Below are 27,166 nucleotides of genomic sequence, written 5' to 3'. Positions count from 1 at the left end.
CGTAGGTAGGACCACGGTTGTCATTGTTCTAGTGTTTTGATTTGCTTTATTAAACAATTAAACAGTTAAAAAGGTGTGAAAAGTGCAAAATATACATTATTAGTGAAAATGCAGACTGGACTATATGTAGTGCTCGGTGAATAAAACCTAATAAACTGTGTAATAGTGGACTGTTATATGGAATTTAAAGTGACTTTATAAATAATTTGTGAAGTTAGCTCAGTGCAAAATATTATTGTCTTTTGTGTTAAATCAAGGACCTAAACTGAACCAAACACAAAATAGCATCTACAAAAAATTAATTTTTACTAATTAGACTTTACTATAATATACATATAAAACAGTACTAGCGACGACATCTATTGTTGTAAGTAGCAGTTACAACTCCGGGCTACATAACGAGGACGCTAGAGGGTGCTACATATACCTTATAAACATGGAAGAAATAAAAATGATGTTAGTCAATATGCAGCAAGAAAATAGGGAAACAAAATCTGAGATGTTGGCAATGAAAGAGCATATAACAACAACCATTATAAACAATTTAAATGAAAAATTTACATATTTAGAGGAAAAGCAGAATCTTTTTGAAGCTAAACTTCAACAACTAAATAAAGCAATAAATAACTTAGACAGATACTCGCGACGTAAAAATCTTATTTTGTTTGGTGTAGAGGAACGGGAAAAATCATACCATGACCTAGAAAAAACCGTTATAGAACTGATAAATACATATTTTAACTTTCAGTACGATATTTGTAGTATAGAAGATGTCAGAAGGCTGGGAAAAAAGAAAGACTCGATTAGACCTATAAAAATCACTTTTACTACTATGGGATTAAAAATAAATATCTTGAGAAATAAGAAACTCTTAAAAAATACGCCATACTACTTCAAAGAAGACTACCCATTAGATATCTTGACTAAGCGTAAGGAGTTACAAGTTCAATTAAAAAAAGAACAACAACTTGGCCACAAGGCCTACATCAGATATGATAAACTAATTGTAGTAAAGAATAAAGATCAACAAACCCTTCATAGACAACCAAATAAAAGACATCTATCTGAATCACCGGAGTTAGTACACATGGAAAATAAATTGCCAAATCAAAACAAAAAAGAACCAAATAAAAAGAACAAAGTTTCAAGCATTAAAGATTTTATTATTCGGGAACAGAATCAGGTTTATAGTCGCGTCATCAACTCTCAAGATCAGCCTGAGAACGACATACAAATCAATAAACAATGAAAATTACAAATGGCCCCTCCACGTCTCCCATTACGGTTGGTCACCGCGGGAGAGTCCGACCATAACCCTCCAGAAAATCTTACTAGTAACGGATACCCTAAAGATGGTATATTTAACATAGCAACATATAACGTGAGAACTCTATCAACCAGTTACCGTCTAATGGAGTTGATGAACTCTTTGGAAAATACAAAATATGACATAATCGGCATTTCAGAGGTCCGACGTGTGGGTACAATAACTCAAGAATATGACAACTTCATTTTCTGTTATACAGGTGAAACACAGGGATTATATGGTGTGGGTTTCATAGTTAAGAAATATCTTAAAGGAAGTATCTTGAGCTTTAGAGGAATATCAGAACGAGTGGCTCTTTTAAAACTAAATATAAACGGGTATCAACTAGATATACTACAAGTCTATGCACCTACAGAGACTTCAAGCGATGATGATGTGGAACACTTCTATAATACTATTAGCGATACTTTGAGGAGCTGTGATAGGAACGTAATAGTCATGGGTGACTTTAATTCTAAAATTGGGCAACCTAGACCTTATGAAAGCTTGGTAATGAAGAACTATGGATACGGTGTAAGAAATAGTAGAGGCGAGCGCCTTATAGACTTTGCATACGAAAACAAATTATGCATAATGAACACCTTCTTTAAAAAACCCAACAGTCAAAGATGGACGTGGAAATCGCCAGACGGAGTAACAAAGAATGAAATTGATTACATACTAACAAATTTAGATAAAAATGTTCAAAATGTGCAAGTTTTAAATATAAATTTTCCTTCCGATCACAGACTTATAAGGGCATCTTTGCTATTACGAAACCTAAAGAAAAGTCGTAAAAAATTCACAAACCACTTGCTGAACTCATTAGAGAAAGATTCAGAAATATTAACATATAAAAGCTCTCTAGAAAAACATAAAGAACAACTTCAATTTCAAGATGAAGCCACTATACAAGCTAATTATGACAAAATCATCCGAGCCATAACAAAGAGTCTACATAATCCCGAACAACTTTCCACTAAACCTTGTGTATTGTCAGCTTATACCAGAAAAATTATAGATCAAAGAAAAAAGCTACATGGAATTAAACCGAAGACACGAACACAGAAAAATGAGTTAAAAGCTCTGTATAAACTCATAAGTAAAAGCATAAAAAGAGATTACATGCTCTATCGATCAAAAACAATTGAAAAACATATAAATACTAGTGGCAGCGTTAAAAGAGCACTTAAAGAATTAAATAATAGCAAGATGTGGATAAGCGAATTAAAAGAGTCGGGTAAATTATCACATAACAGGTCTGATATTATAAAAACTGTAACAAACTTCTACAAAAAATTATATGATTGTCAAGCTTTAAGTGACTCAAATAAAATTGTCTTTACCAGCACCCAGCACCCTCTAGATGATATCTCAAAGGTAAAAATGATAGACGAGACCGAGATTAAAAAAGAAATTAAAAGACTAAAAACTAAAAAATGCCCAGGTCCTGATGGAATTACTAACGAAGCAATAAAAGAAGGCAGTGACTATCTTACACGTCCTTTGACAGAGCTATTTAACTCTATATTAATTTCAGGTATCACGCCGTCTCAATGGTCGGAGTCCGACATAATTCTGCTCTACAAAAAAGGCGATCCAACGGAGATATCCAACTATCGCCCTATCAGTTTGCTGCCAACGCTCTACAAACTTTTTTCATCTATAATAGAAAAAAGAATTAGTAAGAGTATAGAGGATCACCAATCGATAGAGCAAGCTGGTTTTAGACGTGGATATTCTACGATAGATCATATCCATGCAATTGAACTAATAATAGAGAAATACCGTGAGTACCGGAGACCACTCTACATTGCATTTATAGATTATCAAAAAGCCTTCGACACAATCCTACACTCCTCTATATGGACAGCTTTAAGATCACATCATGTAGAACAAAAGTATATAGAAGTTATAAAGTATTTGTACAACAACTGTAGTAGTAGAGTAAAACTTGAAAGGACAGGACCGCCGATACCAGTGAAGAGAGGTGTACGGCAAGGCGACCCACTGTCACCGAGAATTTTTATAGCGGTACTAGAGATGGTCATCAAAAAGCTAAACTGGGACAGAACAGGGCTAAACATTAACGGTAAATTTATTAGCCACCTCAGATTCGCCGACGATATTATTCTACTATCTGAAAGTGATAAAGAACTGGAATCAATGATATGTTCACTGAAGTCTGTAAGCTTTGAAGTAGGTTTAGAAATGAATTTGAGTAAAACCAAAATTATGACTAACAGTACAAAACAACCCTTATATCTCGACGAAAATCCATTGGAATACGTGGATAGTTACATATACCTAGGCAAACAAATTTCCTTCAGTAAACAAAGTAACGAATTAGAAGTTGGGAGAAGAATTTCAGGCGCATGGAAAAAATTCTGGAACCTAAAAGAAATCTTTAAAGGTGCTATGCCATTAAATTTAAAGAAAAAAGTTATGGATTCTTGCGTGCTCCCCTCTATCACTTACGGATGTCAAACATGGAAATACACACAACAAGTGAAAAACAAAATTAAATCCTGCCAACGGAGTATGGAAAGAAGCATGACAAATGTGAGAAAAATACAAAAAATTCGACACGACATCATACGTAAAAAGACAAAAGTTATAGATGCACTCGAATTCTCAAAGAGGTTGAAATGGCGCTGGGCGGGCCATGTAGCCAGGATGAACGACGACCGTTGGACTTCTCGACTTACGATATGGCAGGGCCCTACGGGTATTAGAAAGAGAGGGAGGCCAGTAACTCGTTGGGAAGACGATATAATAAAAATAGCAGGAAAAACCTGGAAAACAATTGCAAAAGATAGAGATAAATGGAAAAGTCTGGAGGAGGCCTTCACCCTCAAATAAGAGGGGTTCTTGCATGGATGCATGATATTTAATAGTTTGGTTTGGATACATTTTTGTTTTTGATAAGTTTTTAATTTTAAATTTTGAATCTGTTTAATGCAATCATAGTTTAAATTTTGAATTTTATTTTGGAATGCAACTTAAAGATGAATAAATTTTGAAAATTTATAAAATAAATTTGTGTTGTGAATTTTATTTTATTTTTTTTAGTTCTAATTTATAAATTTACATGTTAATGCAATATCACATTGCAATCATATTACAAACGAAAGATGAATTTGATTGATAATAATTAATTATTACATACTGTACATGCTTGTTTATTGTTACTAATCTTATCTTTTGATTTGTATACATTAATTTAATTTTCATATTTAATTGTTGATTTCATTTGACTTTATTGACTTTCTTAATTATTTTTAACTAAAAATTATAATACATTGAAATTGTGTAGCTAAGATCCTGTTTGATTTATTTGAATAATTTTCCTTGATTCGATTAGATTTTGTTTATCTTAATGTATATATTTTAATTTGAATAAACTTCATTTAATATTGTTAACATAATAATAGAATAATACTTGTTTTTTTTTATTTATTCTAATTGTATAAAATAGGAAAGAGTTAAAGTTTAGTGTAAAGTTAAGTTTTTGTGAAACCAAGTGTAATAACAAAATTACTTAAGTTCTTAGATGGAAAAGGGTATTTTTCTGTTAAATGTATACATTGAATTATGTTAGATGTATTTATTTTGATACTTTTGTCAAAATTCGCAAGAAATAAAAGGCTTTTTTATTTTTATTTTTATTTTTATTTTTATTTAATCACGTAGATATAGAAGACATACCCATAAGAGATAAATTGGCGCGGTCGAGAATACAACTTCAATAGAATTTTAAGGACCGTACAGGTAGTGGGTATTTTCAATTATTATTTGAAAGAGATATTCAAGTAGTCGTTGATCATGATTCAAAAGATATCACTGACAAGCGAAACATGTTATAGATTTACTAGTCCACATATTATTTAAAAAAAAATGAAGTTAGTGTGTAGGTATTAATTTTTAGCATACTTATAATGATGGGGCAGATGATGAGCTACACTTCGTTTTTTAAAAAAAATCAAAAAAAGAAGAATGTTCTCAGTTCGAATGCATTTTTTATGTATTCAGCTCAGCCACTATTGCAGTCCACTGCTGGACATACGCCTCTCCAAGTTCGCGCCAGACATCCCGGTTTTCCGCAATCCTCATCCAGCCTACACCGGCAATCTTACGTAGATCGTCGCTCCAAAGGGCCGGAGGACGTCCCACGCTGCGTTTTCCAAGACACGGTCTCCACTCCAGGACCTGTCTGCTCCAACGGTCATCAGTCCTGCGACACAGATGACCAGCCCACTGCTACTTCAACTTGCTAATTCTGCGCGCTATGTCGGTTACTTTCGTTCTTCCGCGGATAGTCTCATTTCTAATCCTATCTTTTAGAGAAACCCCAAGCATAGTCCGTTCCATTGCACGTTGAGCGACTTTAAGCTTGTGGACCAGTCCCTTCTCCATAAAAATCACTGTCCACGTCTCGGCTCCGTATGTTAACACAGGCAGGACGCATTACTCGAAGACTTTTGTCTTCAAGCATTGCGGAATCTTTGAAGTGAAGACTCGATGAAGCCTGCCAAACGCCGCCCAGCCCAACCGAATCCTCCTATCCTTTTTTATGTATGTTACCTCACTTTTACTGGGTTTATTTTGATGATTCTTTTTTTAATCTAAAGCTGGTGTTTGTAGTGTAGAATCTTTTAAATTTGGTCGATATCTGACGAGTAATTTTTCAGTTGTCTCTAATAATGCGTATTTTACCGATTATTTTTTCTTGCCCTTACGCATTATTATGCGTATTTTACCGATTATTTTTTCTACTTTTTACATTGATCTATAAAAATCAGATCAGTGACTTTTTACCTTGTATTCCTTGTCGATGGTAATTAAAGTAGGTTTTTTTTTTTCGTTTTCGAGCAATTAAATACAACTACTAAATCATTCGCTGTTTCACTCTTTTTAATACACCAGATTTGTTACACATTTTTTCGTCAATGCCTTACATTTATATGCTGTTTCTTTCTAACGCAATTTATTAAATGGACTGACAAATTTCAAGATGCAGTACATGCATGTTATAAGTTTCATTATATTATTATATTTGATGACGCGTTGGCGCAGCGAGCTCATCACTGGCTGTTGCGCTAGCGGTCGCGGGTTCGATCTCCGCTTACGACAGATATTTGTATTCTCCGTAATAGATGTTTGTCGTGGTCTGGTCGTTTGTACTTGTGTATTGTGTATGTTTTCCGGACTTCCGACACTGGAGGAAATCCTACTGGAGGCCGTTAAGTGTGAAGCGTTTATAATGTTACAAAATGTCAGAGTTTATATTAAGTATAAGTTATTTCGTAAATCGCATACACATAGAAATAGGTAGGTAAAGATTTTTTTAATTCCTAATTTATTTATCTATTGTCTTTTAAAATTTTAACTGTCAAAATAACGGATGAAAAAATATTAAAATAAAAACAAAAATAATCAGTGTACATTGGAAATATTGTAGTTATAATTATGTTTATGCCCCATATATTTCTAGAAGCTGTAATTAATATTCTTTTGTCGTAATTATCTAGTGATAATTATCTTCATTTAAATAATTTCTTACCATCCTGATGTAATCATCGCAGAGCGCATACCGTGTGCAGAAAGCAAGTAGGAGTAGCGCACGGGCGGCCATCTTGGAAAAACTGTCAGATTTATTGACTAACACTTGAAAAAGGTTTATAATTTAATTTATTGTTTATTATATTGAATTTTTAATTAATTAAATTCTTATTATAAATTTATTTTTATTTTTCAATATTTATATTCACTTAGTTATCTATTGCACACAATAAAAAAACGAATTAAATTGTTTTATTTTTTTTCTTGGATATTTTTTAGTCTAACTTTTAAAACGATATTCTAACGTTAGAAAACTGTTTCGCGGTCTTTCTAGTCGACGACTGGTACGCTATTTCCTTCGCTTTTGTTTTCTCTATGGTTTGGTGAGCACGGTGATCTACATGGGGGCCGAGATTGTTAGTCTCGAGATATGTTCTAAGAAAGACGCCTCATATGGTTTCACTCGTGTAGTACTGCAACCGAACAAATACAAACCGAAAATTAAGTGTGTTTACGCGCAAACAAAAAAATCTATATAATACAACGTGGGTAGTCGAAAATTAATAATTAAATATGCATTATTAGGAATAACTCGAAAAACTACCCGTCAGATCTCGATCAAATTTGAATAAACCACATGACGAGCATCAACTTTCGGTTGAAAAAAAATCATCACAATCAATACACCTAACCAAAAGTATAAAAAATACAGTCAAATTGAGAACCTTATTTGAAGTCGGTTAAAAATTAACGGAATCGCTGTTTAATCCTTTTTAAATTCTAACGATTATAAACTATTTTGTAATTGTATTAAGCAATTTTTTTAAAATTGCTTGTGGCCAAATTTATTAATAAAATTTACCGTCACAAAATATACTTATTGTTAAAACAAAGAAAAATCAAGTTTAGTATCTGACTTGTAGAACTTCGTAACATATTTTTTTCGATAATACTTTGTTCTAACAATAATAATCACGAATCTAATTCAGTCGTTCAAAAGTTAGTTGCATACATAAATTTTGGCGATTAACTTTTATTTATATCGGATATCTCAGATCTTGTAATCACGTGTGGATCCCGCCGAGATGGTCGATCGCGTGCGTGACACAGAGATAATACAAAGAAAACATATATACATTGTAGATAACTAGATATTATGTGTTTTAATACCTAAATTGACGATGTCTCTTAGAGAACCTAAGAATATCAGGATTCTGGGACTGGGTTTCAGATTATTGAGGCACAGGACACAGTAGGCAATATCTTGCTCAATTATTTTGAGATTAGGAGCAGCATGTTTGGAAGGACCACTTCTGAAAGTTACTTTCTGCTTGTTGTTAATTGCTTGCCTGCTATGTGGTTACGGCAATAAAGAATATAGCCACCCCCTCTCTTCCTGTGGGTGTGGTGGATGAGGCGACTAAGGGATAACACAGTTCCACTACCATCTTGGAACTTAAAGGCCGACCGATGGTGGGATAAGCATCCAACTGTTGGCTTTGAAATACACGGGACGATGACGGGCAGCAGCGTCTTCGATGCCCAGCGTGGTGATTATGGGTGAAACACATGAGTTCACGTCATTATTGGTCCAAACTTGGGTAGGCCTATGTCCAGCAGTGGACTGCGATAGGCTGGAGTGACTGAGTGAAAATTACTACCTTTTTTATACTACAAAGGGATCAGAAGCATAAAGTTCGCATAATGTTAAGCAGTTACCATAGTCTATGTATATTTTTAATACCAGGGGCATTCATTGAGCGTTGCCAAACTTACCACTGAACCACCCTTTGCGCCCTGGCCTATAATATCCCATTACAAAAAAAGTTACTTTCAGGTGTTGTCGTAGGTAAATTTGTGGAAAAGTGGAACAATTGAACGTGGAAAACGAGTACACGTTTCCAATACTTTAATCATGTTTTGAATAACCAGCTGACCCAGCTACGCGTTGCTGTGGCTCAGTATAATTACTGTATACAGTATAATTAATTTATTGAAGTATATGTAAATTCTATATTCAAATGCGCCATCTATAATCTATAAATAGAAATACGGCGCCATCTACCGGATATCTGTACAATTTGCTATTACAAATGCTAAACCACTATAAGGATTTTATAGAACTAATTAATAAATTCGCACTAAAGTCTATAATAAACATTTACTTTGCAATAACAAATATCGAGATCAATAATTGAAATAAAAATTTCGGAGTTACATACCGATAGCAGCGCCACCTACCGGGTCCGATTGAGATAAAAACAACCGTATCTCCCAAGTTGGACCAAATTACATATACTTACAAAATTTGATAAAAATCAGTTGAGTGGTTTCGAAGTTTATCCCCCACATACATTGTGACACGAAATTTATATATTATATAATATATAGTTATATTTTTATTTATTTTAAAAAAAAAAATTAAAACCACAGATTCTATGCAAGTTCAAGTGAGTACAGACAGTAAAACACGCGTCTGTGGCACGCAATGATGCTGTCAAATATTATGATAATGTTATAGATTACCTCTTTTAAGCATTAATAATTAATTGCAATTAATTTTTTATCTTTTTCTATTTCTTGACACACGCATATGTATTCTAATTTGTTACTATCCCCATTAATTCAAATTTTTAAACACACGAATCGCTTCCGTTCGTCTTCAAAAAAGTGGGAATATACATTGTTGTGTTTCTTATTGTCAGGACACAGTTTGAGTAAAAAAAAAAAATTAGAAAAATTCGATAAAAACTCGAAAAAAATACGATACGAAGTTCGTCTATTCAGCTGGTTAAATATTAAAAGTAATGATAATGACAGTATGATATTTTTCAACATTTTTTTTTTAAATCTTCAATTTTATTATGGCACTAATATCAACAACAAAAACTACAAAAACTATCACCTTCGGCATTATTTGCTAATTTCTAACAAAAAAAAAAAACTTCAAACAAAAATTAAATTTACTACGCCTAATGTATCATAAAATAGGTTTAAAAAATTATTTTCTCCAAATACAAAAAAGAGAGCTTACATCATTTTATGTAGATGTTAAAAAGGCTTATACGCTACTACATAGTTGCCCCTCGCGGTTACACGCGCGTTATATCCGATCCTGTGGGGATTTCACCGAAAATAATTCATTATTCATTGACACATCTATTGCTATATGTCTATGTCTTGCCCTAAATGTTGTTGTACAGAAAAATAAATGACTCCAAATTATCATGGCATTTAGAGCAAGCCCTACTCTCTAACACTAACCATAAATCATAATCCAGCGGATTAAGATCGGGACTACACGACAGCCTGTCTTCAGCTCTGATGAAGTCCGGAACGTTGGTTTCTAACCAAGGTTGGGCGGATCGAGCTTTATGACCCTGCGCCGAGTCTCTGAGTCTTACTGAAAGGACCATTCTTGGTTATTGAACATGAAATTGTTAAGGGGCTTAACTATCTTCTCAAGAATGCTATCTTGATATACATGTGCCTATTTTTTGATACATTTTTCACAAAGTATGGCTGTCACTCCTTCATAGGTGACACCCTACCAAACCATCACTGAAGTCGGATAATACCCATGTTGTAATCTGTTAACTAATTGGTGAACTTTCTTAGATATTTGAGCATAAGTACGTTCATTTTTTTTTGTTAAAATATTTCTCAATTGTAAAAATTTTCTCATTCGTAAACAAAATGTTTCTGTGACCAAGCTTTGTTTACCGCTTAAGTAGTTGTTTTGATTTTACCACCTTATTCTTTTTAAAAGTATCAGTTAAGAAATGACCAGTACGTCTCTTTTAGACTGCAAGTTCGAAGTCATCTTTTAAAACGCGACATGGTTCTAGGTGCTATCTTCATCTCCCGAGATAATATCTTTTGCTTTCTGACAAGATTTCTTTGAATTCTTTCCCTTACTGCTTTGATCGCCTTTTTCGTACGTACATTACGTGGACGGCCAGGTCTTTTTCTGTCACAAACAGAGGAGGATTCATTGTAACTATCAATAGCCCGGTACACAAATTTGATATCAAGCGTATGGACAGTTTTAAAAATTATATTTGGCTCCATACCTACTTTGTGTAATTGCAATCAAAGCGTTTCGGTTCTTTAACCTCACCCCAATTTAATATCACAAAATATTTTACAATGCATTGGCGCGAAAATGAGAAAGTACAATGAACAAACATAAAAATGACAGATTCCAAATTAAAATGTAATATTTTGTTTATTTTTAATTGTAGCAGTATTTATGGCAATACTATGTACCTACATAGCTGATATTACCTTTTTACCATAATTTATGAAGCGGCAAATGAAAATGGACCGGGGCCGGGGTACTGAATCTTAAAATACGCCACTGCATCTACAAATTTTCATAATAAGCAGTACAGTTGAGTTCGCATAAAACATTCATCTATCCTTACATACACTACTTTGTAGATATTAATGAACATATTGAGATACACTTTAAAACAGAAATGAATTCGTTTTGTCCAACGCTTGATTGAGCACGTTAAGTTGGTACTTCCGGTTAGTATAAGATTAGTATCTGGGAGAAATTGTAACGTCTTGCATTGCTTGAAGATAAACGTAAATAAACAAATACGTTTTTAGTGGAAAAAAAAACAAATGGTCTATGAATTAAGTAGCTGTGCCCCGCAATTTTACCTGCAATAATTTGAGGAGACAACGTATTCAATTTGAACCAGTGGACCCTGAGATTAGCGCGTTGAAACAAACAAACGAATTCTTTTGTTTTATATTAGTGTGGATTAAGACCTTTTTTATTACACCTTTTACATAATTAAATATCTTTAGCGTAAAAACACGGTCATATTTTTTACTTAAAGATAAGCATCATATGCTTGTTTTAGATAACAGTCAATGATGTAGAGACACATTTATTTTGCAGTGCATAAAAATAATACATTTTGATATAGATACTTATTACCCACTCTGGTGTAGTGGTGCGTGAGTCGGCGCCTACACACCGACTGTTGTTGTTTGTGCTTTCGATTCCCGCTCGGGATGGATATTTGTGTTTTCCAATATGTATTTGTTCCATTATTCCTTTCTAGTTTGGATGTCTATCCTTGTGGGTCGCCCTACCATGCCTCGGACAGCACGTTTAACTGTTGGTCCCGGTTGTTATGATAAATACCTGATAGCGATTGTCACTCACGGTAGGTATATATCCGCTAACCCGCAGTGGAGCAGCGTGGTGGATTAGGCTCCAATCCTTCTCCTACACGAGAAAAGAGACCTATGCCCAGCAGTGGGATATTACATGCTGAAGTGATCGTTAGGTACTGATAACGGGGAATACAGATATTTACCAATTGGAGTAGCGAGGTGGATTAAGTTCCAATCACCACTCCTACATGAAGAAAGAGGCCTATACCCAGCAGATTAAGTTGTCAGAGGCTGAATCTTCGATATAGTTATGCATTACACGGACTCACAGCGGAAATCGAATCTACAAACTCCGGCCCAGAAAGCAGGGTTGCTACGTGCGCCAACGAGTTAGTCAGTTTTTAATATTATAGCTAATAATGACTTGTACGTGTTTATTTTATTCTAGGTGACATTAGTGAAAATATCTGTGCAATTTGGGATTATCTAAGTAAATAAATGATTAAAAATTATTTATTCTTATTGGTTTTATTTCAATTATGACTAGCCGTTTTGCTTCATGTATCATTTCGTGTAATAAAATAATTTACGCAGTAGAGCCACGTGAGACGCCATATTGTTTTCCTAACTAGACACCACAAAAGGTAACATTATTCCCCGTTTATGCTCCGAATACATTTTATTGTATTTTATACTCTGTATGTAAAGATGTTATTTGAAATAGTTTCAGTAGTATAATAATTCAGGTAACAATGCTTATTTAAGTCATTTATTTTGATATACTTTATTTTAGTAAAAATATTAGTTGCTGGCGATTTCGTCCGCGCTGAATAGTTACTGGAAAAAAACGCCGATTTTGAAACATTCTTCAATAATGCTCCGCTCCTATTCATCTTAGCGTGATGATATATAGCCTATAGCCTTACTCTATAAATGGGTTATTTAGCACTGAAAGAATTTTTCAAATCGGACCAGTAGTTCCTGAGATTAGCGCGTTCAAACAAACAACACACAAACAAACAAACTCTTCAGCTTTATAATATTAATATAGATAATCGGCTCATATCGTATATGAGATTTTTTTTTAAAGAAAATAATTAGAGGGTTCTTAACGACAGCAATGGAAGTCAAAACAATTGTTTTAACAATTTATTAGTTTTCATTTGTAGGCTAGTTTGCTTTTTAACTGGAACTGCTGCTAAAATTTGGTCATGGGTTCTACAGTTGTGTCCATAGACGTCGTATAAATTTGGTGTAGGTATCATTTTTTCTTCCCTATCTACTTATCGGTTACCCTTTGCTCTAATTGTAACGGCAAATAAGAAAAATAAAAGGAAGTTAAAAGTTGTTTCAGACATGGCACGCAATTTCAAGAAATAGGTTTCAATAAACCACTCGTGTTTCGTGGATTCAGAAACACAAAAACACAAGAACAAACGTCTAGATCACAACAAATATATGTACGACCTATACAAATGTTTGCCACGAACGGGCATCGAATCTGAAAACGGTAAAATTACGCATGACGTATTTTATGGCCTAGCGATTTGAAAGATAGCGGAGTTTGACGGCGAAAATGAGAAATATGTTTTAGATCTTTTGTCTGTTAGATACAGTTATACATTGGATATCTTTATCAACAACATATGAAACAGGCCCTTGATATCCAATTGGTAAACTTATTGCTGTGTGGTTACGGCAGTAAAGAATATAGCCACCGTCTCTTTTCCCATGGATGTCGTAAGAGGCGACTAAGGGATAACACAGTTCCACCTAGAAACTTAAAAAGGTGATCGATGGTGGGATAACCATCCAAAGCTGGCTTTGAAATACACAGGCCGAAGACGGACAGCAGCGTCTTCGGTGCGATAAAGTAAGCCCTGCGGTCACCAACTCGCCTGCCCAGCGTGGTGACTATGGGCAACATACATGAGTTCACTGTTTGTCTGTTTGTTGGATCTGGACCGATTTTGATGGGACCTTCACTGGCAAATAGCTGATGTAATAAGGAATAACTTAGGCAACTTTTATTTTAGATTTTTTTTTATAACTGCGAACTGAACAATAAGTTTTTTGTTAAATTCCACGCGGACGAAGTCGCGGGCACAGCTTGTCTACAATATAGGCTACATTATATTACTAGCCTGATGGTGCAGTTCGTAATGCTTTCTGCTCCGGGGGTTGTGGGTTCGATTCCCGCCTTGCTCTGGGTATGATTTATGTATTTATTTATATAAGTATTATTTAATTGTATTTATCTAAAGAAAAAAATAATATAGCTATATCAGTCGACTATTACCTATAACACAAGCTTTAAATTGCTTAGCTTAGGAACAGATGACCAGTACAGACACACAGATGTGTATTTAAAAAAAAAGTACTAAAAATTTTATGGATTTATTTTAAAATTATTTTCATAGCAGTTTATTAGTTTAAATTCATATTTCAAAGATCACTAATTAAAAATAATTTACTAAACACAAGAATAAATAATAAATCCTGTGTTAAATATAATAAAATACAGCCGCCTATTGCTTCATAATAATATGAATTATTTCAATAAATATATAAAATTAATTAAAATCTAAATAATGTAATGTAAATGTTCCAGACACTTTTGTAATGCTACCATTATTATCATATAATTATAGATTATTCATCCTCTTTATAGACAACGTTATATTTATTTCGCGACGATGTGTCAATACCATGTCGTCTATACATATGTTTCTTATGATTTGAACCATTTGTAAAATCTCGTTGACAGTACACGCACTTATACGGCCTAACGCCTGTATGTTGTCTTACATGTAAGTTTAATCGAGTCTTGAAACGGAATGTTTTATTGCAGTATTCACAAACATACGGCCTTAAGTCTGTATGAACGATTGAATGGGAGATCAAGTGCCGTTTAACTCGGAAACTCTTGCCGCACTGTTCACATATGAATGGTTTCAAGCCCGAATGTAGGCTTAGATGCGATATGAGATTTCCTTTCGCGTGGAACGCTCGGGGACAGTGATCACATTTATAAGGTTTAGCTTCCTCGTGTGTTCTCATATGGGCACTGAGGCTTCCTTTCGTGTAGTACATTTTACCGCAGACGTGGCACGCAAAGTTTCTACTTCGTTCCGTGTGGAGCACCCTGTGTTGGTAGAGATTCTGTCTGTTCTTAAATACTTTGTCGCAAAGATCGCATTTGCAATTCGATTGTTTCTCGTCATTTACAACTTTGACGTTCTTTGATATTCTTTTTGAGCTGTTGAAGAATATTGATTTATGCTCTTTCAGTTCATCTTCAGTTTCAAAGGAAGTGCCACAGTATGTACACTTCGTTTTGTAAATATCTTTATGATCTTTTACTTTGTGTATATTAAGTTCTGACGTTCGTAAGAATACCTTATTGCAGTATTCGCAGCAGTGTCTCAGCGCATTATTGTGTGTCCGTATGTGTCGAACTATTGATCTGTACGTACTAACTATCTTTTCACAGTCTATACATTTAAATAAGCAACACTGATTATGAATTTGTAACGAATGGAGCTGTAACGACATAATACTCTGGCAGAGAGCATCACACTTAGCACATCTGCAGGACTGATTGTCCCACGTTATGTTAAAAGACGGAATGTCGATTGGTAAGTCTGAGTTATCATCGCTTTTTGATACTTTCTTTCGTTTCCGAGCAAATTTTTTCTTTTTTGCTATATTTTTTAAAGGTGAATCACTGTCTGATGAACTCAAGAAGCCATTATGAGAGGACTCAATATGGAGGTCCTCGTTATCAGTGTCATTTTCAGCTTTAATTAGGTCGCAATCACTACCATCTGGTATTAGAACAGAATTCTTCACAATAGGTACTTTATCGTTCGACTCTTCAATTTTAATCTCTATTTTAGGCCGCTGGAAGTCTTCCCAGTTCTTATCCACGGGCTTACCAGGAACATTCTCTTGTTTTTCATTCGTTTCGACAATAATTTGTTTATTATTTTGTTCAGTTTTCTTTACGAATATAGCTTTTAATTTCTCCTGTGCTGTTCTTACGTTGTTAAGGAAAGACCAGGTTCTATTTAATAAATCGAAGCATGAATAGCATATTGTTTTCGGAAGACCGTTCGGAGTTGATATATCAATATTTATCCAAGATAATTTCGCAGCTACTTTTGGGGTAAACACTTCGATTTCATCGGGCGAAATCAATTGAGTAACGGGCGTTGGTTCTGCACAGAGTCGACAGTAAGTATCTTCATTTTCAGACATTGATGAAGGATAATAAAAAAGTTTGTATAATTATATCTAGTTGGAATATATTTAAAAAAATAGTACGAGAACAACACAGTGAAATTACTTTGTTTGACATAAGGACGCGTTAGTGTTGCTTAGTTAAATTTAGGTTACGAGTTTTTGTAACAGATCTTCGAAACTAAAACAATGTTAATTCATTAATTGTAAAACATTTAAAATAAAAACTACATAGCAATAAACAAAAATAATAACACATAAAGTTATTTAAAGTAAAGATAAAGTACGACAACTTATTAAATAGATCCATTTTTGAGTAATTCATTTGAAAACGACATTTTTTCGCTATTAAAACTCAAAATTAATATTTTGTTTTTTATTAGCGAATGAAATCTTTTTTTAGGAGATTGGACTATTAGTATTAATAGTCTGAAATAAATATTGAATTTTAAAACTGAAGTACATCGAAAAAATAAAAAGATTTTTATGGTAACATTAAAATAATCCTTGTTGAACATTTTCAAAGAATTTTAAAATAAATTCTTTATTGAAGACATATTAATTGTATTAAACTGTTTCATACATGTTACTACTACGAGTTAGTCGGAAGTGTAGTAGTAATTTATGGAAACCACACCAAAATTATCTTTAATTTGTATACTTGATAGTAGTAATTTATTAATTTTATTATTAATAACATGTTGTATTACTCTTAGTTTGTTGATTTTTCTTTAGCTTTAATCACTACAAAATACAGCAAAAACCTAATTTATTAGGTTTATTAATTCTATTTATAATTTTAATTGAAGTAGGTTATATAGAAAATTGAAGTGTGTAAAATTTGTAGAACTGAGCGCCATCTATTAGTGAACAGTGTTATTAAATTTACATTTCAAATGTAATTTAGGTACTCACAAACAGATGTCGCCGAAATTTAAGACAAATGTTAAAAAATGTCCAATAAGTAGGTATAGGTAGGTAGGTATTGTAATAAGATCCAAATCTAACAAATAATTATCTTAACCCATATAAATACCTACCTCTCACTAAGTTTCATAATCATAACATGTACCTAATTATTAATCATTTAAAATACATATGTGCTGGTCAGTAGAGTTTTCGTTCCTTCGTTATCGATTTCGTAATGAACTACAAATTACAATATTCGTTCCTTTTTAAAATATTTCCACAAATATGTACGTAAAATATGTACGTAAATGCAAGGGCTTTAAGTGTCAATACTCTCGGGCCGGGGACCTCTTTAAATTTGAAGGTTAAGCAGACGAGTAAATAAATGATATGAATCAAAAACAACAAGTCGGTTTTCGGACAGAGACTGTTTAAGATATTGAGTCCGACGAATTCAATATCTTATACATAAAGTTTCAGATCTATCAAAAATAGTCCGAATACCAGCTGACGACTAAACTTCCAACTACAGATATAGGTAATTACTTTTCGTGTACGGTTTAAAAAGAAACATCTTAAAATCAATGACTGCGTACCTATATAAGTAATTTGAAACAAAAGCGTTTATAAAAAAAAAAAGTTTCTCCAATGGGAGAAGGATTTGAGACTGCACCCACAATATCCTGTATAAAATAGTTTACACTAAATAATAAAAAAAACATGCTTAAATATATTTCACAAATTAAAAAAAATACACGTTCACATATAATTCTCTCGGTAGCGAGAATAAATACTTCTTTATATTGTAGTTGTTTTTTTTTTTATAACTATGTGACTTGGTTTTACAATTAATGCGTAATAAGATATTTACTTGAATCTCAAGTTTTATTGTAATCGGATTACATATTTAAAGTAAGACTTTTTATTTAACGATTTTTAATTTACATAAAATTTTTGCTTTTGTAAAATCAAAATTGAATTAAAAATTTGCATTATTCGAATAGGCTTCAGAAACACTTTTTAAATTGTCATTTTTACAAATTAAAATTGCGTAGTATTTTATCCCACAACTTTAAATCCAATTTTTTCTATTCAAATATTCAAAATTACCACCAAAAATATTGAATTGCACACTAAATTTGTTCATAAAATAAATAAAATCAAATATACTGTTTGATTTATAAAGGTAATCTGTTTTACTGAATGACTATCTGTTAACTAAAAGTAAAGCTGATAATTCTGTGTGCAAAAAAATATTTAAATCAATTTTTTTTTAAATTCATCACCTATTAAACAATAAGGTAACTGAGTTTTTTTTTAAACAAATTACAAAACAGTAAGGTAACTCAGTTTTTTTTTAACAAATCAATCTTTGTCATTACAACATAAAAAAAAACTTATACCTAGTATTAAAATAACCTAACCTAACCTAAAGTTTAAGAAAATGATTTTGGAAACTCCGTTGTAAGATGGTTAATTCAGTGTGCAAATCAGTATTTTTGTTATACGGTGAATAATTTGGTCTTAAAATCTGTATATCTGTAGTTTCAGCTACATTTTCATTGTAAATTAGATAAAAAGGCCATCTGATTTTGATTTATTTTATGTATTTTAATGATATATGTTTAGGTAATCAAGTAGTTAAATTGTAACGCAACATTTATCTGATGTGCAGTGGGTTATTAAACTCCAAACATATATTAAAAATCGTTATATTTTAACCAATTTATATAAAAACTTTAACAAATAAGTGTATTTAACCATCCTGACTATCTGTTGACGAAAATTGTATGAAAATCCCCCAGGAGCTCTGGTCACCTTAGTTATGACAGGAACACAACACTGCTTGAAAGCAGTATTATTTAGCTGTGATCTTCTGTAAGGTCTAGGTTACTACGCTAGTCGGGCTGCTATATATTTTGAGCAGGATATGTCCTGCTGTGACCTACCTCAGTTGACTTGAACTGTGTTTTAATTTAATGTCTATACATTAATGTAATATGTTTCAGTTATTAAGCTATTTTACGCTGTTATGTCTAGCACTATCTACTCTCATGACCATTGGTTGACCGGAAGAGATCTCTTCTAGGGATATAAGTCCACGTTTGGCATTAAAAATTAATGTATTTTCTGTATATTCTTTTCAGTGTCATAAGAGCAATACATAAGGCACAACATTTTTCAACCCTCGCCCATACCAGAACATTTTTTTTAAAAAAGTAATTTTTTTTCCTGAATAACTTAAGATCGTATTTAAATGGAATAAAATATTTTTAGTTTGAATTCAATCGTTTTAAAACGTCTTCTATATTCAAATCATTAATATTCACCTTTCATAAGATTGTTCGAATTCCGAAAATTGTTTTTTCTCACGACCAAAACGTATTTTATGTGGAATTTAATGGATTTGAATAAATATATACCTATTTATATAAAACTAGCGAACTCGACGGACGTAGTCTCGTCTTGTTAACTTGCAATTGAGTAAAGTTGAATTAATCATTAGATATTTTTAACCGACTTCAAAAAAAGGAGGAGGTTACTCAATTCGACCGTATACATTTTTTTAATGTATGTTCGGAGATAACTCCGTCGTTTATGGTACCGATTTTGATAGTTCTTTTTTTGTCAGAAAGGAGATATCCCTAGTTTGGTACCATTATAAGGAAACCAGGATCTGAGGATGGGATCCCAGAGAAATCGAGGGAAACTCTCGAAAATCCGCATAACTTTTTACTGTGTGTACCGATTTTGATGATTTTTATTTAATCGAAAGCCGATGTTAATCATGTGGCCACATTTAAATTTCATCGAGATCTGATTACAACTTTTGGAGTAATCTTTGATAATGCGTATTTACTTGACTGTGCTGTGTGGCTACGGCACTAAAGAATTTAGCCACCCCCTCTCTTCCCGTGGGTGTCGTAAGAGGCGACTAAGGGATAACAAGGTTCCACAACCATCTTGGAACTTAAGAAGCCGACCGGTGGCGGGATAACCATCCAACTGCTGGCTTTGAAATACACAGGCCGAAGACGGGCAGCAGCGTCTTCGGTGCGACAAAGCCAGTAATGCGGTCACCAACCCGCCTGCCCAGCGTGGTGACTATGGGCAAAACACATGAGTTCACGTTATTTTTGGCGTAAACTTGTGGAGGCCTATGTCCAGCAGTGGACTGTATAGGCTGTAATGATGATGATGATTTACTTGACTATTTTTTCGTCTACCTACGTTGTATTACTTGTCGATATAATTGAAGTCGTTTTTTCTTCGTTTGCCTGCAAACACAATTATGATGTTTTCGAATTTTCAAGGAACCCTCAGCAAAGTATTAAAAAATTAAGATAATAATTCGGCTACAATGGTCCAGCTGTTCTTGAGTTTGGAACTTTGCAACACATCGAGGGATTCAATTTATATAGATAGACTAGCTGACCCAGCCACGCGTTGCTGTGGCTCAGTAATTGTAATTTACTAAAATATATGTAAATTCTATATTCAAACATGCCACCTATAACCTGGAAATAGAAATACAGTGCCATCTACCGGATATCTGTGCAACTTAGATGCCAACCCGCCATCTATTAGGATTTTATAGAACTAACCGATAAATACAGAATTGAGTCGTATAATAAACATTTAATTTGCAATAACAAATAATGAGATCAATAATTGAGATAAAAACTACCCTATCTTCCAAGTTGGACCCCATTACAGATGCTTACAAAATTTGATAAAACATTACATCGTGTGTCTTGATAGCACAGGTTCAATTTTTAGTGGTTTTTAGTTACTATTATTATTTTATGTAACCATCTGTACCCTGCGGTTTAACCCGCGTTACATTGAGGTAAAAATTTACCGAAATATTATGTAGCCTTATAGGCTTCCTCGGCAAACGGTTATTCCAACCCAAAATAAATTTTTCAAATCACGAGATGAGCGCGTTCAAACACTTCAGCTTTATAATATTATTGTAGATAATGTGTATTGTCTTTGTGGATACGATAAATGAAATGAATAAAATAATACATCTTGTTAAAATTGTCAATCCTCAATAACATACTTTTTTATCGGCTCAAGTTCCAAGTTCAAATATTTTTTTTTAAATTTTAGTGTACACTTGATGTAGATAAAAGCTGTTCTGTTCTTTCAAGTTCTGTCAAATATTTATTCGTTAATGAAATTGAATGTTCTCTTTTAAGTTTTATATAAAAAAAATTGGAAATTATTAGGCATATATAAAATCTAATAAACGGGGATAAAATCCGAAAAAGTTGTTTCATTATTAAAATTTTTAACCGACTTCCAAAAAAGGAGAAGGTTCTCAATTCGACTGTATATATATTTTTTTTAATGTATGTTACATCAGAACTTTTGACTGGGTAGACCGATTTCGACAAATTTTATTTTAATCGAAAGTTGGTGTGTGCCAAATGGTCCCATTTAAATTTATTTGAGATCTAACAACCGCTTTTCGAGCTATATCTAATAATGCGTTTTTATTTGACGCTTTTTTCGTCGACCTACGTTGTATTATAATACCGCATAACTTTCTACTGGATTTACCGATTTTGATAATTCTTTTTTTGTTAGAAAGTGGATATCCCTAGTTTGGTACTGTGATAAGGAAACCAGGATCTGATGATGGGATCCTAGAGAAATCGAGGGAAACTCTCGAAAATCCGTAATAACTTTTTACTGGGTGTACCGATTTTGATAATTTTTAATTTAATCGAAAGCTGATGTTTATCATGTGGTCACATATAAATTTTATCGAGATCTGATAACTAGTTTTTGAGGAATCTTTGATAACGCGTAGTTGCTTGACTATTTTTTCGTCGATCCACGTTGTATTACTTATCGATGTAATTGAAGTCGGTTTTGTTTTCGTTTGCGAGCAAACACAATTATTTTTGTTATATTTTTCCTTCAAAATGATCTCTCAAATTAAATTTAAGATACAACAAATGCAAAAATAGCGTAATATTGTATTCCGCTCTTTTTAGTAGAATCTGTATTCAAAGCTGGCTTTAGTTTTAGCAACATGACATGTTTGTAAATAAACTACTTATCTTTAAGTTTAATTTTTGTTTGGTTTTACTGCGTAAAACAATGTCTTAATCGGCGCGTTTCATTACACTCGTATCTTTAATATACACACACGGTCGACTGTTCCTAAATTAGGGAAATTAATGCCTGTGTTGTGACAATATAATACACATATAAATATATATTTTCGATGAGGTAGCGCAAAGTAGGTAATTTCCTGCTCTAAATATGAAGCAGTCCGACTGAGGTAGTACCTCGAACATACAGAAGATCACAGCTAATTAATACTGCTTTCAAGCAGTATTATGTTCCTGTTGGTGAGTAAGGTCATCAGAGCTCCTGTGGGAAATTGGGGATAGGGTCAGGAACGCGCTTGCGATTGCGATGCTTTTGGTGTTACAGACGTCTATAAGCTACGGCAATTGTTTACCATCAGGGGAGCCGTACGATTTTTGCTGGCCTATATATATATATATAGGTGTATATGTATATATTAAAAAGTAATACTTTTATTAAAGGTTGCCTGGAAGAGATCGCTATAAGCGATAAGGCCACCTTTGCATACATTATTCGTTTTTGTATCTAATCGTTCTAAAATGTATCTTCTTTTTTGTGTGTGCAATAAAGTTAAATAAATAAATAAAAAAATAATACTTCCAGATTCCGGGTGGGAGTCAAGTTAGTGGGTGATTCCTGAAGCGAAAATCAGGGTCTTGTTAACTGCTCTAATGGAACAAGCATATATTAAACCTAGTTGAAACTAGTAGCAACACTGGATAAAATCTCATAAAAACATGATCAAATGCAGATCAAATTCTCATCGATCTCATAGCTTCTCATAACTCGGTATGAGAATTCGGTCTGCGCTTATCCATATTTTTATGAGGTTATGAGATTTTTACCATAGGCAAAGTTTGATAATGTCACGAAGTCTATAAAACAAGGAGTACCGTTATTCGACATAATTTCGTCAAATAAATATTATCTAAATTTCTGTAATGGCAACACTGTAAGAACGGTAAGGAGGTATTACGTAAAATCTGCACCTAGATCGTAGGTCAATGGCATCGCACAAGGAACTTCTCAGTATTCTAAAAACGTACATTTACTATAGGAATCTAAATTGTTATCGCCGTCTAGAGATTTTCTGATATATCACGAGTTTATTTTGTTTACTTGCAACACTTAATGTTGATATAAATGTGATGTACGGTTTGAATTTCGAGAAATAGCGGTTTATGAAACGGTTATGGCGACTGTCTTTGAGTTGATTTATAAATATAAGATTTTATCTTTTTTGATTTCCAGGTTTTAGTTTTTTATTCTTATTTTATTTTGTGTCATTTCGAAGATTCCACAATGCCTGAAGATAAAAGTCTTCGAGCAGTGCGTCCCGCCTGTTTTAACATACGTGGCGAGATGTGGACGAAGAGACTAGACCACAAGTTACAAGTTGCTCAACGTGCAATGGAAAGGCCTATGCTTGGGATATTTCTCAAAGATAAATAAATAAATGCTTCACACTCAACGGCCCTCGGTAGAATATTTTCCTGTGTCGGGGGTTCAAAACACATACAAACGCCCAGACAACGACAAACATCTATATGGATAATACAAACGTCTGTCGTGAGCGGGGATCGAATCCGCGACCACCAGTGCAACAGCCACAGTGACCGTTGCAAGCGTCAATTTATGTTATGATTTGTTTTAAGTAACAGTCGACTGACATGGTTTTATTTTATTATATAATATTCTAATATATAAAATTCTCGTGTCACGGTGTTTGTAGTTAAACTCCTCCAAACGGCTGAACCGATTCTCATGAAATTTTGTGTGCATATTGGGTAGGTCTGAGAATCAAACAACATCTATTTTTTATCCCTCTAAATGTTAAGAGTAGTCCACCCCTAAATATATTTTTTTTAATTTTTAGATAAATTATTTATTTTTTATTTTATTATGATTTGGCGTTGAAAAATGCATACAACCCTATGTTTTCACCTTTCTACGACCTACTCTTATTTTTAAATAGCGTTTAGCGGCAAGACAACGTTTGCCGAGTCAGCTAGTATACATATATACATAAATTTATATTACACTCATACTCAAATAATTGTGTGAACAGGTTATTCAAAATTTATTGTGGTTACTTATTCTATTTCCCTTATCACATCAGCCTATGGCAGTCCATTGCTGGCCGTAGGAATCCCCAAGTTCGCGCCAAGCATCCCGGTTTTCCGCAATCTTCATCCAGCTTCCATCGCAATCTTACGTAGAACGTCGGCCCAACATAGCGCGATGTATTATAGCCTACAAGTATAAGGATACTAATAAATAGACTTTTTTATAGAAAAAGATTTTTTAAAATCGAGATATATGGTGTTAGTAGTTACTAACTTCTGATTGTAATAAAACTGGGTACATACGTAGCTAGAGATATATTTTTATTTATGAACAAAGTACACAAAATAAATAACAAATTAGAACTTTAACTGAGGTAGGGCACAGCAGGAAATTTCCTGCTCAAAATCTGGAGCAGCCCGACTGGGGAATAGAATAATATTCTTTTCAAGCAGTGTTTTGTTTCTGTTTGTAGGTAAGGTGACCAGAGCTCCTGGGGGGAATTGAGGGTAGGGTGATCCGTAGATACGCTTGTTTTCCGTCCCAATTTTATAAAAAATAGAACTTTTAAGGAATTACCTTCTTTACTTATTTCAGATTGGTTTTTTTATTTAAGATTCGTTGCGTGTCTTGCGGTTAGCGAAAACTTTTCTTTAAAAATTTAATTTGTTATATTAAAAATTTCTTCCATGTAAACATTAAAAATAGTAGTTTATATGATAAAAATCCGTGCAGTCCTTGTGGGTCTCCCCACTATGCCTCGAAGAGCACGTTAAGCCGTCGGTCCCGGTTATTATCACGTACACCTGATAGCGATCGTTACTCACAGTAGGGAATATATCCGCCAACCCGCATTGGAGCAGCGTGGTGGATTAATGTATATTATAAAAATGAAAAAAAAAATATATATATGAAAAAAACCTGACACTCAACGGCCCCTACTAGGATTTGGTCCTGTCTAGGTATAATACAAGCACAATCATACGATGCCACAGACAGACTTAGGTATTAAATATGACGATGCGTAGGCACAACTTTCATAGAACTGGCTATTGCGCTAGCGGTCGCGGAATCGATCCCCGCACATGACAGACATTTGTAGATATTGGCTATGTAGATATTTGTCGTGGTCTGAGCGTTTGTGTGAGTATTGTGTGTGTCGGACCCTCAACACAGGAGAAAATCCTACTGGAGGGTGTGAGAGCGAAATGTTTATTTAATATTACTTAACTTGTCATTTCCCTATTTTTTCATCAGGAGTTGAAAAGTTCCTTGAACTACTCTTTTCGCGGGCCTCTGTCCCTAGGCGGTACATTGCCCTGGACATAATTCCTGAGTGGCATATAGCGGTATATAATATAGCCAGTTCATTGGCCTATTTCGCTTGACGAATACCTTGACAGTTTGGTCAATGGAATGTTTAAAATGTATCTTAATTCTGCGCACGCTCACAAATAGAGTTGTAACTCGTAATATATTGTGATGATATTTGATTCGCACGAGGTTATCGACATTGTGCTTAGTCTGTAGCCTTATAATCCATAAGATAAGGAATATTACCTATATTGAGGTAAGGCACAGCAGGGAATATCCTGCTCGAAAACTGAAGCAGCCCGACTGGGGAAGTATTTCGACCTTACAGAAGGTCACAGCTGAATAATACTGCTTTCAAGCAGTGTTGTGTTCCTGTGGTGAGTAAGTTAGGAAGTTTCCGGTAAGTGTCGGGGATAGTGTTGTCAATGCTCTTGCGATGCTTTAGCGATATCGCAGGCGTTTATAGCATACGACATCTTATATCAGATAATTCATATGCTTGTTTACCACCCCTGTCGCGTCCCGCTGTCTGTATGCTTATATCTTTAAAACCACACAACGGATTTTGATGCGGTTTTCTTTAGTAAATAAATTAATTCTAACATGTATAATACAGTAGAGGAACACTGATAGTTTTAGAGGTTTCAAATGTGACTTCGTAAATAAACAAAAAATTTTATTTATATTCTATTTAGTATCAGCATTGCACTCGCGCGAAGCCGGGGCGGGTTGTTAGTAAAATGCAAAATAATAATTGTTTTAATTCTAGGTAATATTGATTTGTAATGTCCATCTTTATAACAAAAACTAAATCGTTATGTAACTATTTCGACGGGCCCGAAGAACAAAATCGTATCTGCAAAATTACCAAATTACAGTACGTAGCTTAGAAGTTCTGCTGAAATACAATCATTTACTACTTATGCAAATAAAGATGTTGTTTGGAAAATCATTGTAAAAGCTAATCAGGAACTTTGTTTATTTATTTCTACATGTTTATAAAAACTTTAACTTTTATTTTAGGCTAAAATTAATTCTTATAATATTATAGGGATTTGTTCTTCGGAACTACCCAGCACTTATCTAAATATACGTTTTTGTTTTAGGAAATTGAATAAAAAAATAGTAACCCATGTGAACATATGATGATGTTTTTCTCAGATAATTTTGTCGACAATATAGAAAAAACATAGTATAAATAGTATGTGCACATTTATATTAAAGAAAACACATTTATTTTTAATAATCATAGCTTTAATAATATAAAAGTAGCACAGTGGGATCTTCGTTACAAAACAAACGTCAAATAGGTGTTAAAAATTCTCTCATCATTACTAGATCATCATCATAAAATATAAAAGAAAATAAACTTTAAAAAGAAATAAACAATTACTCTTATTTCTTGATCCATTCAGGAGATTACTTATTTAAAATCACAGTTTCAATTACGATTACTAGTTAAGTCCTAAACTTTCTAAATCGTTTTTATATTTTATATTAGTTTTTTTAATCACAGCAAATTAA

The 27,166-nt window shown here is 33.5% G+C and overlaps 1 protein-coding gene across 1 annotated transcript; it reads right to left on the bottom strand.

Annotated features, from left to right (window-relative positions):
* Window positions 1–14,530: 14,530 nt before the first annotated feature.
* Window positions 14,531–16,515, bottom strand: LOC123667958 (zinc finger protein 724-like). Its single transcript, XM_045601786.1, has one exon. The coding sequence runs from the start codon at window positions 16,262–16,264 to the stop codon at window positions 14,657–14,659; it is 1,608 nt and encodes a 535-aa protein (XP_045457742.1). The 5' UTR covers window positions 16,265–16,515; the 3' UTR covers window positions 14,531–14,656.
* Window positions 16,516–27,166: the final 10,651 nt, after the last annotated feature.

The sequence above is a fragment of the Melitaea cinxia genome, chromosome 29, assembly GCF_905220565.1.
Source record: "Melitaea cinxia chromosome 29, ilMelCinx1.1, whole genome shotgun sequence".
In the NCBI taxonomy this organism is placed as follows: domain Eukaryota; kingdom Metazoa; phylum Arthropoda; class Insecta; order Lepidoptera; family Nymphalidae; genus Melitaea; species Melitaea cinxia.
The sequence above is the reverse complement of the archived record's forward strand: the minus strand, read 5'-3'. Positions and strand labels throughout refer to the sequence as shown.